Below are 14492 nucleotides of genomic sequence, written 5' to 3' on the forward strand. Positions count from 1 at the left end.
TGATAGCGACGGACTACAAAAAAAAAAAGAAAAAAAAATATATGTGTGATTGCATTGGGACGGATTCCGATGTTTTTAGACACATTTACTAGGATAATTCTGGGAAATCCCTTATCTGTCTATTGTGTTGCTAGTGTTTTTGTGAGTTTAATATTACCTGATAGTTGGAAGGGGGTCCACAGGTGTCTTGACGCGCAATGTCTCAGGGGAGTCGACGGCAGCTATGGACGGCACAAGCTCAGCTTTTCTCCGGTAAGAACTGACTTTTTAACCACAATTTTCTCACCGAAACCTGCATGTTGACATGTGGTCGGGATCCATGTTCTCTTGACCGCACTCTGATCCATAGGAAAGTTTCACGTCAAGGAATTTAAAAAAAGTAATCACCGTGTGTTTGTGTGGCTAAAGGCTAAAGCTTCCCAACTCCATCTTTCTACTGTGACTTCTCCAATATTAAGTGAACAAATTACAAAATATTCAGCAACACAGATGTCCAAAAAACTGTATAGTTATGCCGTTAAAGCAGACGACATTTAGCTGTATGTGTGCGCAGCGCTCATACTTCCTAAAAACCTGTGACGTCTTGGGAAATTTAAAATTGTAATTTAGTAAACTAAAAAGGCCGTATTGGCATGTGTTGCAATGTTAATATTTCATCATTGATATATAAACAATCAGACTGCGTGGTGGGTAGTAGTGGGTTTCAGTAAGCCTTTAATGATTGCAGGTAAATCCCCGTTTAAAGTAGCAGTAGAGTGGAAGAACACCCTGCTTCTATTGAAGCTATTATTATATTTATCTTACTTATGACACCTAAAGACTTCCAAGATTTGTGGATTAATAGACAGATAGATAGACATCTATCTATCAAAATAGCTTCTCTCGTTTTGATGAAATAACATTCGAAGAACTGTTACAACGTGTAAATGGAATAAAACAAAAAACATGCTTACTTGACCCACTTCCTGGGAAACTTATCAATGAGCTCATTGTACTATTAGGTCCATCAGTGCTAAATATTATAAACGTATCACTTTCCTCTGGCACTGTTCCCCTAGCATTCAAAAAAGCGGTTATTCATCCTCTCCTTAAAAGACCTAACCTCGATCCTGACCTCATGGTAAACTACCGACCGGTGTCTCACCTTCCCTTTATTTTTAAAATCCTCGAAAAGATTGTTACAGGGCAGTTAAATGAACACTTAGCGTCTAACAATCTATGTGAAACCTTTCAATCTGGCTTCAGGGCGAATCACTCTACGGAGACAGCCCTCGCAAAAATTACTAATGATCTATTGCTAACGATGGATTCTGATGTGTCATCAATGTTGTTGCTCCTCGATCTTAGCGCTGCTTTCGATACCGTCGATCATGATATTTCATTAGAGCCTATCAAAACACGAATTGGTATGTCAGACTTAGCCCTGTCTTGGTTTAACTCTTTCCTTACTGACAGGATGCAGTGCGTCTCCCAAAACAATGTGATCTCGGACTATGTTAAGGTAACGTGTGGAGTTCCCCAGGGTTCGGTCCTTGGCCCTGCACTCTGCAGCATCTACATGCTGCCGCTAGGTGACATCATACGCAAATACGGTGTTAGCTTTCACTGTTATGCTGATGACACCCAACTCTACATGCCCCTAAAGCTGACCAACACATCTGTAGTCAGCTGGAGGCGTGTCTTAATGAAATTAAGCAATGGATGTCCGCCAACTTTTTGCAACTCAACGCCAAAAACACGGAAATGCTGATTATCGGTTCTGCTAGACACCGACCTCTATTTAATAATACAACTTTAGCATTTGACAACCAAACAATTAAACAAGGCGACTCGGTAAAGAATCTGGGTATTATCTTCGACCCAATTCTCTCCTTTGAGTCACACATTAAAAGTGTTACTAAAACGGCCTTCTTTCATCTCCATAATATCGCTAAAATTCGCTCCATTTTGTCCACTAACGACGCTGAGATCATTATCCATGTTACGACTCGTCTCGATTACCATAACTTATTATTTTCTGGTTTTCCCAATGTCTAGCATTAAACGATTACAGTTGGTACAAAATGCGGCTGCTAGACTTTTGATAAGAACAAGAAAATTTGATCACATTACGCTTATACTGGCTCACCTGCACTGGCTTCCTGTGAACTTAAGATGTGACTTTAAGGTTTTACTACTTACGTTTAAATTACTACACGGTCTAGCTCAAGCCTATCTTGCTGATTGTATTGTACCATATGTCCCGGCAAGAAGTCTGCGTTCAAAGGACTCCGGCTTATTAGTGATTCCCAGAGCCCAAAAAAAGTCTGCGGGCTATAGAGTGTTTTCCGTTCGGGCTCCAGTACTCTGGAATACCCTCCCGGTAACAAGTCTCATCTTAAAACTTGTTTGTATACTCTAGCCTTTAAATAGACCCCCTTTTTAGACCAGTTGATCTTCCGTTTCTTTTCTTTTTCTCCTATGTCCCCCCCTCCCTTGTGGAGGGGGTCCGGTCCGGTGGCCATGGATGAAGTACTGGCTGTCCAGAGTCGGGACCCAGGATGGACCGCTCGCCTGTGTATCGGTTGGGGACATCTCTGCGCTGCTGATCCGCCTCTGTTTGGGATGGTTTCCTGCTGGCTCTACCTTGGATGGGACTCTCGCTACTATATTGGATCCACTTTGGACTTGATTTTCCCGGTTACGTTAGATCCACTATATATTGGACTTTCATAATATCATGTTAGATCCGCTCGACATCCATTGCTGTCGGTCCCCTGGGGATGGAGGGGGGGGGTTGCCCACATATGCGGTCCTCTCCAAGGTTTCTCATAGTCATCATTGTCGAGGTCCCACTGGGGTGAGTTTTTCCTTGCCCTTATGTAAGCCCTACCGAGGATGTCGTTGTGGTTTGTGCAGCCCTTTGAGGCACTTGTGATTTAGGGCTATATAAATAAATAAACATAGATAGATAGATGGATAGATAGATAGATAGATAGATAGATAGATAGATAGAGGGATGGATGGATGGATAGATCTTTCTAGTCATTGCACAAGTACAACGAAACTTTGTTTTCAGCACAAAACCATTCAAGATTAGACAAACTAACAGTGTACAGGGTTACAGAACAGGAACGCTGATGAGTCGGGCCACCGTAAAAGATGGGGGAAAAAGGTTAAACGCTTGAGAAGGATGAGTAAAAAAATACAATCTAGACTGGGCTCCTAAGGGGGCCCTGCCTGGAGTGTTAAAAAAACCTCTCGAGAGGGAAGGGTGTGCGGGGTCATGGAGGTAGGCCGCAGCTCTCAGGCGCTGGCCATCTTTTCAGGCGCTGACCATCCTTTTATCACCCTTATGGGATTTGCAGCGAGGGCGTTGGATTGGGGGCGTGGGGTATGTATGTGTGTGGCGTATATTTTTGTGGATGCATGTTTGTGGGTAAGCCTGCAGTGTGTCTCTGTTCCGCGGCCTTGACGATGTGCAGTCACTCGTCCAAAGTCAAAAACAACTGGTGTGTCCATAAGAGACAAGAAGGGAGTTTGTTGTGTCTTCGCTGCACTGTCCTTCGGGAGAGCCTCGAAGCCAGGGAAACAATCCAAGTTAGATTGTTTTGTATACGAGTGAAAATAAAATTTGCTTTCACTCTAAATTGTCTATGACTGGTCCTCAATCATCAAAAATAATCTAAAATCAGAAGAGTGACTTTTTTGATATACCGTATTTTTCGGGCTATAAAGGGGAACTAAAAATTATTTCATTTTTCATAGTCATCATTGTCACCGACGTCACACTGGGTGTGAGTTTTCCTTGCCCTTATGTGCGACTGTCAGAAAGCAGCCTGAAGATGATCTGTAAAACATAACCTATGCAACATTTTGACCAAAGAACCACCATTACATGTTATGTAGGCTACGAGGAAGTAATTTAAATTTAGAAACAAATAATAATATCTGTCTATCTGTATTGACCCTGCGATGAGACTTGTCCAGGGTGTACCTCGCCTTCCGCCCAAATGCAGCTGAGATAGGCTCCAGCACCCCCGCGACCCCAAAAGGGACAAGCGGTAGAAAACGGATGGCGGGATGACCTCTTTAATGCGCCTTATAATCCGGTGCGCCTTTTTTATGAAAATAGACCTGACTGGACCCGCTCATCGGCAGTGCCCCTTATAATCCGGTGCGCCCTATGGTCCAGAAAATATGGTTAAAATATCAATGTATACAAACCCTGTTTCCATATGAGTAGGGAAATTGTGTTAGATGTAAATAAAAACGGAATACAATGATTTGCAAATCCTTTTCAACCCATATTCAGTTGAATGCACTACAAAAATAAGATATTTGATGTTCAAACTCATAAACTTTATTTTTTTTGCAAATAATAATTAGAATTTCATGGCTGCAACACGTGCCAAAGTAGTTGTGAAAGGGCATGTTCACCACTGTGTTACATCACCTTTTTTTTTAACAACACTCAATAAACGTTTGGGAACTGAGTAGACTAATTGTTGAAGCTTTGAAAGTGGAATTCTTTCCCATTCTTGTTTTATGTAGAGCTTCAGTCGTTCAACAGTCCGGGGTCTCTGCTGTTGTATTTTACGCTTCATAATGCGCCACACATTTTTGATGGGAGACAGGTCTGGACTGCAGGCGGGCAAAGGAAATTACCCGCACTCTTTTACTACGAAGCCACGCTGTTCTAACACGTGGCTTGGCATTGTCTTGCTCAAATAAGCAGGGGCGTCCATGATAACGTTGCTTGGATGACAACATATGTTGCACCAAAACCTGTGTGGACCATTCAGCATTAATGGTGCCTTCACAGATGTGTAAATTACCCATGCCTTGGGCACTAATGCACCCCCATACCATCACAGATGCTGGCTTTCGAACTTTGCGCCTATAACAATCCGGATGGTTATTTTCCTCTTTAATCCGGAGGACTTCACATCCACAATTTCCAAATATAATTTGAAATGTGGACTCGTCAGATCACAGAACACTTTTCCACTTTGCATCAGTCCATCTTAGATGATCTCAGGCCCAGCGAAGCCGGCGGTGTTTCTGGGTATTGTTGATAAATCGGTTTTGCTTTGCATAGCAGAGTTTTAACTTACATTTACAGATGTAGCGACCAACTGTAGTTACTTACAGTGGTTTTATGAAGTGTTTCTGAGCCCATGTGGTGATATCCTTTACACACTGATGTCGGTTTTTGATGCAGTACCACAAGAGGGCTCAAAGGTCCGTAATATCATCGCTTACGTGCAGTGATTTCTCCAGATTCTCTGAACCTTTTGATGATTTTTTGGACCGTAGATGGTAAAATCACTCAATTCCTTGCAATAGCTCATTGAGAAATGTTGTTCTAAAGCTGTTCGACAATTTTCTTACAAAGTGGTGATTCTCGCCCCATCCTTGTTTGTCAAGCATATTCACCTGAATATGGGTTGAAAATGATTTGCAAATTATTGTATTACGTTTATATTTACATCTAACACAATTTCCCAACTCAAATGGAAACGGGGTTTGTACATAACACTTATTTTCACATCACACCGGATTGTAGGGCGCATTAAAGGAGTCATGTTATTATTATTATTATTATCTAAATTGTAAACACTTCCTTGTGGTCTACACAACATGTAATGGTGGTTCTTTGGTCAAAATGTTGCATGGATGATGTTTTACAGATCATCTTCAAGTCGCTTTCTGACGGTCGATTCAGACTTCGCTTCTAATATAATCATTAAAAAAACATATATTTTACCGGCAACTAAGCTGCCATTTTTTTCTGTAAAAAAACAGTGGTAAAATCGGCAGATTTTTTTACTATAACTAAAAAAAATTTAATATTTAAATTCATAGGCAAATTTGTTAATTATTTACTGTTACAAGCGGCTTCTAATGGCAGCCGTGACTGTGGCGTGGCCCTCAGTGAAAACAGGTTTGACACCCCTGGTCTGGTGGGACAGGCCCAAGTTAAGTCGGAGAAAATGCAGTCTTTTATACACTATTTAAATTTTCTCTTCGGCCCGGTACCAAATGCGTCACAGACCAGTATCGGTCCCCGGACCGGTGGTTGGGGACCACTGGTCTACACAACATGTAATGGTGTTTTTTTTGGTCAAAATGTTGCATGGATGATGTTTTACAGATCATCTTCAAGCCACTTTCTGATAGTCGCTTCCGGATGCGCCATTTTGTGGGCGGCCTTATTTACGTGGTTCACCTTTGGCAGCATCTTCTCTCCGTCATCTTTGGTGTAGCATGCAAGGACGGGAGTGAAAGAAGTGTCAAAAGACGGAGCTAACTGTTTTAATGACATTCAGACTTTACTTCAATCAATAACGGAGCATCATCTCCTCATCTGCCGGAAAAGTGTGCCGTGAAAAAACGTCCAATCGGAAATCCCTAATAACTAAAGTACCTTGCGTGAATAATGTAAACTCACTACACCGGTATGTTTTAGCACTTTCACGGCAGATATAAGTAAGAACTTTACACTACTTTATATTAGAAATGGCAACAGCGGAGGATGAATGTCCCATAACAAGGTATTCATTCACACCATCAGGTGTGAATGAATGATGGGTTCTCACTTCTCTGTGAAGCGTTTTGAGTGTCTAAAAAAGCGCTATATAAAATCTGATCCTTTAATATCATTATTATTATTATTATTAAAAATAAGAAACTTATTGACTTTGGTTTCTCCACGGACTACAAAGGCGGACGCGCGCAAATTTTCAGGACTTATCCATACATCCATTTTCTACTTATGCAGACCCCAAATAAAGATCAGCAGGTACCAGATGGTAGGAAAAGTCGCTTTTGCATAATATTGTGAAACAAAACGCCAGATATGTCTTACCTTATACACACACCATAATAATACTCATATGTTGAAGCACAGTACAATCCATCAAGCAATGCTGCCTCATAGCTTACCCATGTCGTACTAAAATATTTTGATAGATTTTGATTTCCTATTATGCAGCTCATTTTTACTTGACTATTTAAATATCTTGTGTGACATCATGCACAAAAGTGCACTTATTTGTTTTAAACTACTGTATTGGCGTTCTGTAAAAAAAGTGCAGTTTAATTTAGTGTTGTTTTGATATGTTATCTTTGTGACATCATGCACAAAAGTGCACTCATAGCTTGTTTTAAAAAGGCTCTGACAATCTTGCACTTTCTGTTTTGGAAATAACATGAATGTTTGTGCCACTGCTTAATAACTGTTTAATAAATACAGTTTTGCTAAATCGACTTAGTTGGGATTTCCCCCTCTGCATAAAAGTTTAAAATAAGCATATAATAATGCAGTATGAATAAGAATGTTTTAATGTAGACACATAGAATCATCATACTGCTGTGATTATATGCATCAAGTGTTCTTTTAAGGCTAAGACAAAATATTGAGATATATATCGTGTATCGTGACATGGCCTAAAAATGGAGATATTAATAAAAGGCCATATCGCCCTAGGAAAGACTATTGCCATCTAGTGGAAAAATACATTACAGTAGTCTATATAGAAAACCGAACATAAAGGACTGATTATAGTAACAAAAATGTAGGTTTGTGTGTTGCGTTGACGATTTGACTATCCATCCATCCATCCATTTTCTACCGCTTATTCCCTTTCGGGGTCGCGGGGGGCGCTGGTGACTAATCGTTTTAAAAAAGGGGCTTCACGGTGGCAGTAGGGTTAGTTAGTGCGTCTGCTTTACAATACGAAGGACCTGAGTAGTCAGGGTTCAATCCCTGACTACTCAAGGACTGTGGTATTGCTGAGGTGTTATGGATGCCTAGGATGCTTCAATAGCGGCCTTTAGCTCATTTGCATAATTGGGCCTGGTGTCTTTCAGCTTCTTCTTCACAATACCTAACAAATGCTCTATGGGGTTTAGGTCAGGAGAGTTGGCAGGCCAATCGAGGACAGTAATGCCATGGTCAGTACACCAGTTACTGCTGGTTTTGGCACTGTGAGCAGGTGCCAGATCATGCTGGAAAATTAAATCATCATCTCCATAGAGCTTTACAACAGATGGAAGCATGTACACAGCTGCATTGACTCTGGACTTGATGAAACACAGCGGACCAAAACCAGCAGCTGACATGGCTCCCCAAACCATTGCTGACTGAGGGAACGTCCGTTGTCTAGAGTTCAAGAATGGCTTGACCATGGGAATACGGCTATTGAAGCTGTATCTGTTGAAAAGCTCTATGGAGATGATTATTTCATTTTCCAGCATGATCTGGCACCTGTCCACAGTGCCAAAACCACCAATGACTGGTGTACTGTCCTCCATTGGCCTGCCAACTCCACTGACCTGAACCTCATAGAGAATTTGTGGGTTATTGTGAAGAAGAAGCTGAAAGACACCAGGCCCAATAACGCAAATGAGCTAAAGGCCGCTATTGAAGCATCCTGGGCATCCATAACACCTCAGCAATGCCACAGGCCAATTGCCTCCATGCCACGCCGTATTGATGCAGTAATCCGTGTAAAATGATTCCCAACCAAGTACTGAGTGCATTAATTGACATTTTCAAATGTTTGATTTTGTTTTGCTATTATAAATCTTTTTTTTACTTGGTCTGAGGAAATATTCTAATTTTTTGAGATAGGATTTTTGAGTTTTCTTAAGCTGTATGCCATAATCAGCAATATTAAAAATAATAAAAGGCTTGCAATATTTCAGTTGATGTGTAATGAATCCAGAATGTATGACAATTTCATATTTTTACATTACAGAAAACAAAGGACTTTATCACAATATTTTAATTGGCTGAGACAGTCCTGTATGTCTCCCGGCTGTCCTGGGAACAACTCGGGATCTCCCGGGATGAGCTTTACATAGTGGCTGGGGAGATGAAAGTCTGGGCTTCCCTGCTTAGGCTGCTGCCCCCGCGACCCGACCTCGGATAAGCGGAAGAAGATGGGTAGGTTTTTTAAAAAATTATACGGGTATAAAAATATCACCAGAAATGTTTCACAATATTCCAAAATATCCTAAATATTTCTGGGTTGAGAGTTATGGTTGTCATCTTTCACTGGAACCTGCTCAACAGAAGGCACTGTGTGGAACCTTCTCTCACGGGACGTGTTCCAACCCCCAGACGAGGACAACAAATAAAGACTTTTGGGACGACTAATGAAAAGAGTCACTCACAGTGTGGGTGTTATTGAGCAGCGCTGACTGGACTCCGGGGAAAGTTGGGCATGGGTGTCCATTCAAAGCCGACTTTTGCCCGCCGCGTCGCTCCTCATCACCGCTCAAATCCCTCGGCGGCCTCCCGGCGAACGACTTTTCCCCCGCGTAGAAATGTCTCGCCAACGCGCATGTGAGGAAAGCACAGGAGAAAATGGACGCCGCGGGAAGCATGTTTAAAAGCCGGCTGGTCCTTTTTAAAGAAAGTAACTTAGTTTACTGACTGACGCTCTCTAACAACATACATGTGTCTCCATGCAGTCTTGCTCTACCACGTTTATATGGCTCGGTGGGTTGACTGCTTACCAGTAATGTCCCCCCCCTAGCGGTCATACATGTAATAACATTGAGTCATAACAGTCGGCTCCACGCTCACAACACTAACTCCACTTGGCCCCGCCCCCACGCAGCTTCATTAAACAGCCCATCCGCAAGCAGCCTCGTGATTGGCCAGGACGAGAATACCCTGCATTCCCATTGGACCGGAGGTTCTAGCAGCTCCTGGTGGTTGTCGATTGTAACAACAAGTCCATGAATGCAAAAATGTTAAAAACATATGTATTTTTATGGGAAAATCCATCCATTTTGTCTGAATAAAGTTGAAATAATATGAAAAAATAATTAAAATTTAAAAAATGAAGTCATTTATTTGAAAAAAGTCATATTATGAGAAAATGTCGGAAATGTATTAAAGACCTACTGAAACCCACTACTACCCACCACGCAGTCTGATAGTTTATATATCAATGATGAAATATTAACATTGCAACACATGCCAAAATGGATACATGGGTGATACAGCAGACGATTGGGAGAATGTCATGTGGTCAGATTAAACCAAAATAGAACTTTTTGGTATAAACTCAACTCGCCGTGTTTGGAGGAAGAAGAATACTGAGTTGCATCCCAAGAACAACATACCTACTGTGAAGCATGGGGGTGGAAACATCATGCTTTGGGGCTGTTTTTCTGCTAAGGGGACAGGACGATTGATCCGTGTTAAGGAAAGAATGAATGGGGCCATGTATCGTGAGATTTGGAGCCAAAACCTCCTTCCATCAGTGAGAGCTTTGAATGGTTGACTAAATACTTATTTTCCACCATAATTTACAAATAAATTCTTTAAAATTCCTACAATGTGAATTCCTGGATTTTTTTTCACATTCTGTCTTTCACAGTTGAAGTGTACCTATGATGAAAATTACAGACCTCTGTCATCATTTTAAGTGGGAGAACTTGCACAATCGGTGGCTGACTAAATACTTTTTTGCCCCACTGTATATGCGTGTCAAGGCCGGAACTAGGTGAACATTTGCCAAAGGTACTCAAACTTGCTTTATAAATCCATCCATCCATTTCCAAACCGCTTATTCTCATAATAATATATTTATTTAAATAAAGCATTTTTTCTCCTTTGGTTACAGCAGTGTTGGCACTAGGAATTTTCAAAATGGGGTCCCACGGTTAATTTTTGGGGTCCCACTTTTTGGTTTAGAAAACAAAATGATGAACGTATGCATTTTCCAGTAATATCTAACATTCTATATTGTGTTTTGGAAAAAGGTTGTCATAAAATTCACTTAATTCATCATCATCATCATCATTAAAAAAAATAATACAAAAGAAAACAAATGTGTGTACATACATAAATGTGTTCAGTTATAAACATTCATTCACTTTCTATTTCCTTCATGGATCTAAACTTAACCGCTGCTGCTAGTTTTTTTCTACGTTTTTATTAAATTAGTTATCGGTGTATTTATTTTAGTATAAAAGTGAAAAAAGTGTTTTGCTTGGGTCATGAAATGATGATAATGGTGTTCCAAGGCATACATACATTTTATATCTAACGCTTGAATCTCTGGAGTCTACATCAACTTTTTTGTTTGTGAATTATATTTATGTAGCGCTTTTCTCCAGTGACTCAAAGCGCTTTACATAGTAAAACCCATATATATGTTACATTTAAACCAGTGTGGGGGGCACTGGGAGCAGGTGGGTAAAGTGTCTTGCTCAAGGACACAACGGCAGTGACTACGATGGCGGAAGCGGGAATCGAACCTGCAACCCTCAAGTCTACCAATCGAGCTATATATTTGTTTTCCGCCCTTTTTTTGTCAAACAAAACTGTTATTTTTTTTAAGGCAAACACACAAAATATGCAAAATCTTCCACCAAAAATACTTTCAAAGTGGAATATTTGATGTGACATATTCAAACCTTGGATAGGTTAAGAATTCATAACTAACATTCATTTTGATTCAATATTATGTTTTGAGCAATGACAGTTTGAATGAAAATTTAGTCAACTTTGCAACTTTTCCTGAATCACATTTCGCCTTTAAGCTTTTTATTTCACTTTTGTTATGTTTTTGTTTATCTTAAAAGTATTTTTAGAATGTGCCGTGGACCTTTCAAACATTATCTGTGGGCCGCAAATGGCCTGCAGGGCACACTTTTGATAGCCCTGCTATAAATAATGCACGTATGTCAAAACTCTATCGCTCTCTCAGTCTCTGCCCCTCCATCATCAATGCCGTGTGCTAGAGATGCGCGGATAGGCAATTATATCATCCGCAACCGCACCACTATAGTAGTTATCCACCCGCCATCCACCAGAACCAGCATTTTATCAACACTGCACCCACGCCCGTTGTTATATATCAGGGATCGGTAGCTTTTACCATTCATAGTTCTATATTGACCCGTTTCAAAAAGAAATAGAAGATAATGAGAGCCACGAACATTTTCGCGACTCTTTGCTGATGGTTGTGATGTAAACAATTTTAACACTCTTACTAATATGCGCCACGCTGTGAAGCCACACCAAACAAGAATGACAAACACATTTCGGGAGAACATCCTCACAGTAACACAACATAAACGCAACACAACAAATACCCAGGATCTTTTGCATCCATGAGTACCCCTGACTATATTATACACCCCGCTAGCACCAAACCCTGCCCACCCTACCAACGCATGGGGGGGCGGGGTTTTGTGTTAGTGGGGTGTATAATATAGTCAGGAAGACTCAAGGATGCAAAGGATTCTGGGTATTTGTTGTGTTGCGTTACTGTGAGGATGTTCTCCCGAAATGTGTTTGTCATTCTTGTTCGGTGTGGCTTCACAGCGTGGCGCATATTAGTAAGAGTGTTCAAATTGTTGATATCACAACCATCAGTGTACTCTGTATCACCCAGTATGCCTTGCAGTCGTGTGTCTGCGGAAGCCACATATAACATGTTGCTGGACTGCCATGCAGTTTATACATATTGTAGAAGGCGTCAGAGGCAATGGCTTTATAGCGCGCCCTAATTCTTGTTAAGTAGTTGACCGCCATCAGATTTTCGCGAGAATATTTGCCGCTCCTGTTGTTTCTTTACTTTGTGATACGGGTCAAAATGGCCCTTTGAGTGTTAACTAAAGGTTGCTGATCCCTGAACCGTGTATATCAAATAATTCCGAATGGTTCAACCGCCACCCGCCAGAATGTATTTATAATCTAATTTATCGTCATGTCACCCGCCTGACCCGCGGTTTATCCGCGGACTCCACGGATGAGACCGCATACCGCGCATCTCTACCGTGCGCGCACACCTTCACAAATTATTCTGTTTTCAACCCCTTTTTAACCCTGAACATACATTGAAAATACACACAACACTAACTCAAAATGCCAGACATGTGAGGCATGTAATAAACTCCGCCCGGACAGCCCAGCAAAAGAGGACATGTCCGGGGAAAATAGGACGTATGGTCAGTCCAACATATATTAATAATATGAATTTAATTATACAGTTTTGTATAATTTTAAACGGAACAAAGCCGCGGGCCAAGGTTGAACAAATTAACCTTTTAATAGGGACCCAAACAAGTTTTGCATTAAATAGTGAAAAAGCAAGGCTTATATAACTTTAGTGACATGTAAAATCCAGTTTCAAATAATAATAATAATAATAATAATAATAACAATAATAATTAAAAATAGCAATGGCATATCAAATAAAATTTAAATAAAAATGTTATGCCTTTTTTTCTATTTGCAATCTTCTGAGGTAAATATCAAGTTTTTTCCACAGGCTAATAATACATTTGAAAACATAATAATAATGAATGAACCAAACATTCAAGCTTTGAAGTAGCAAGAGAAAATGCATGAATAAAACGTTAATTATTGGTCAGTTTGCTGGAAGTTTCCCGGAAGAGTTAGTGCTGCAAGGGGTTCGTGGTATTTTTTCTGTTGTGTTACGGTGCGGATGTTCACCCTAAATGTGTTTGTCATTCTTGTTTGGTGTGGGTTCAGTGAATTTAGGGCTATATAAGTAAACATTGATTGATTGATTGAAGTGCGTATTTGTAACAGTGCTAAAGTTCTTTATACGGCCACCCTCAGTGTGACCTGTATGGCTGTTGACCAAGTATGCCTTGCATTCACTTGTGCGTGTGTGTGTGTGTGTGTGTGTAAAAGCCACAAATATTATGGGACCCGCTGTTAGTATGGAGGAAAAGCGGACGTGACGACAGGTTGTAGAGAGCGCTAAAGGTAGTGCCTTATAGTTGTCCAGGTATAAATCGGTAGAAATTCGGGAGAATGGTTACCCAGGAAATTTTCGGGAGGGGCACTGAACTTTGGGAGTCTACCGGGAAAATTAGGAGGGTTGGCAAGTATGAGTATTAGCGGTGAATGCGGTGTTACAGCGGCACCGACGCTGTATAACACCGGCGGGCCAGCTCTAATGCTAAATTGATATTGCCTCAAGGGCCAAATTAAATTACACGGCGGGCCAGAGTTTGACACCCACGAGTTAGAACATAATCGTGTATTGAGGTTAAAGATTTAGATTTCATTTTTGCACAATTGAAGTTGTAGTCATCGAACGACAACGCCAGGTTTTGTAAGGAAAAATGTGAAGTATATTGATGTATTCACCAAATTCAAACACATCATTTTGGATTACTATGAATCGTCAACTAAAATTATACTAGTAATTTAGCATAGGTAACCCCTATTTGATCAAGCTGTTTTTGCAAAAAAATCCCAAGACTAGAAAGCTTTTTACAAAACATACCCAATTTTTATGCAAAAACTGTAATATTTTAGAACCCCTTTGTGTCATTTACCTCGAAAGAGGGTTGGTTTTGACTTGAAGTTTTTCAAATAAAAAGTAAAGTTAAAGTACCAATGATTGTCACACACACTAGGTGGGTTGAAATTTGTCCTCGGCATTTGACCCATCCCATTGTTCACCCCCTTGGAGGTGAGGGGAGCAGTGGGCGGCAGCAATGGC

General features: G+C 40.7%; 1 protein-coding gene across 2 annotated transcripts in view; it reads right to left on the minus strand.

Annotated features, from left to right (window-relative positions):
* Window positions 1–9530, minus strand: part of LOC133570018 (sortilin-like) — a 104984-nt gene extending 95454 nt beyond the window's left edge. Inside the window, exon 1 of one of the 2 annotated variants that reach the window (XM_061922631.1) lies at window positions 9163–9530. In XM_061922631.1, coding sequence (XP_061778615.1) covers window positions 9163–9375 — 213 coding nt within the window. In that variant the 5' untranslated portion in view covers window positions 9376–9530. The remainder of the gene's footprint in view (window positions 1–9162) is intronic. The other variant, XM_061922632.1, reaches the window with a different exon arrangement.
* Between the last annotated feature and the right edge of the window lie 4962 nt (window positions 9531–14492).

This window comes from Nerophis ophidion, linkage group LG16 (assembly GCF_033978795.1).
Source record: "Nerophis ophidion isolate RoL-2023_Sa linkage group LG16, RoL_Noph_v1.0, whole genome shotgun sequence".
Lineage (NCBI taxonomy): Eukaryota > Metazoa > Chordata > Actinopteri > Syngnathiformes > Syngnathidae > Nerophis > Nerophis ophidion.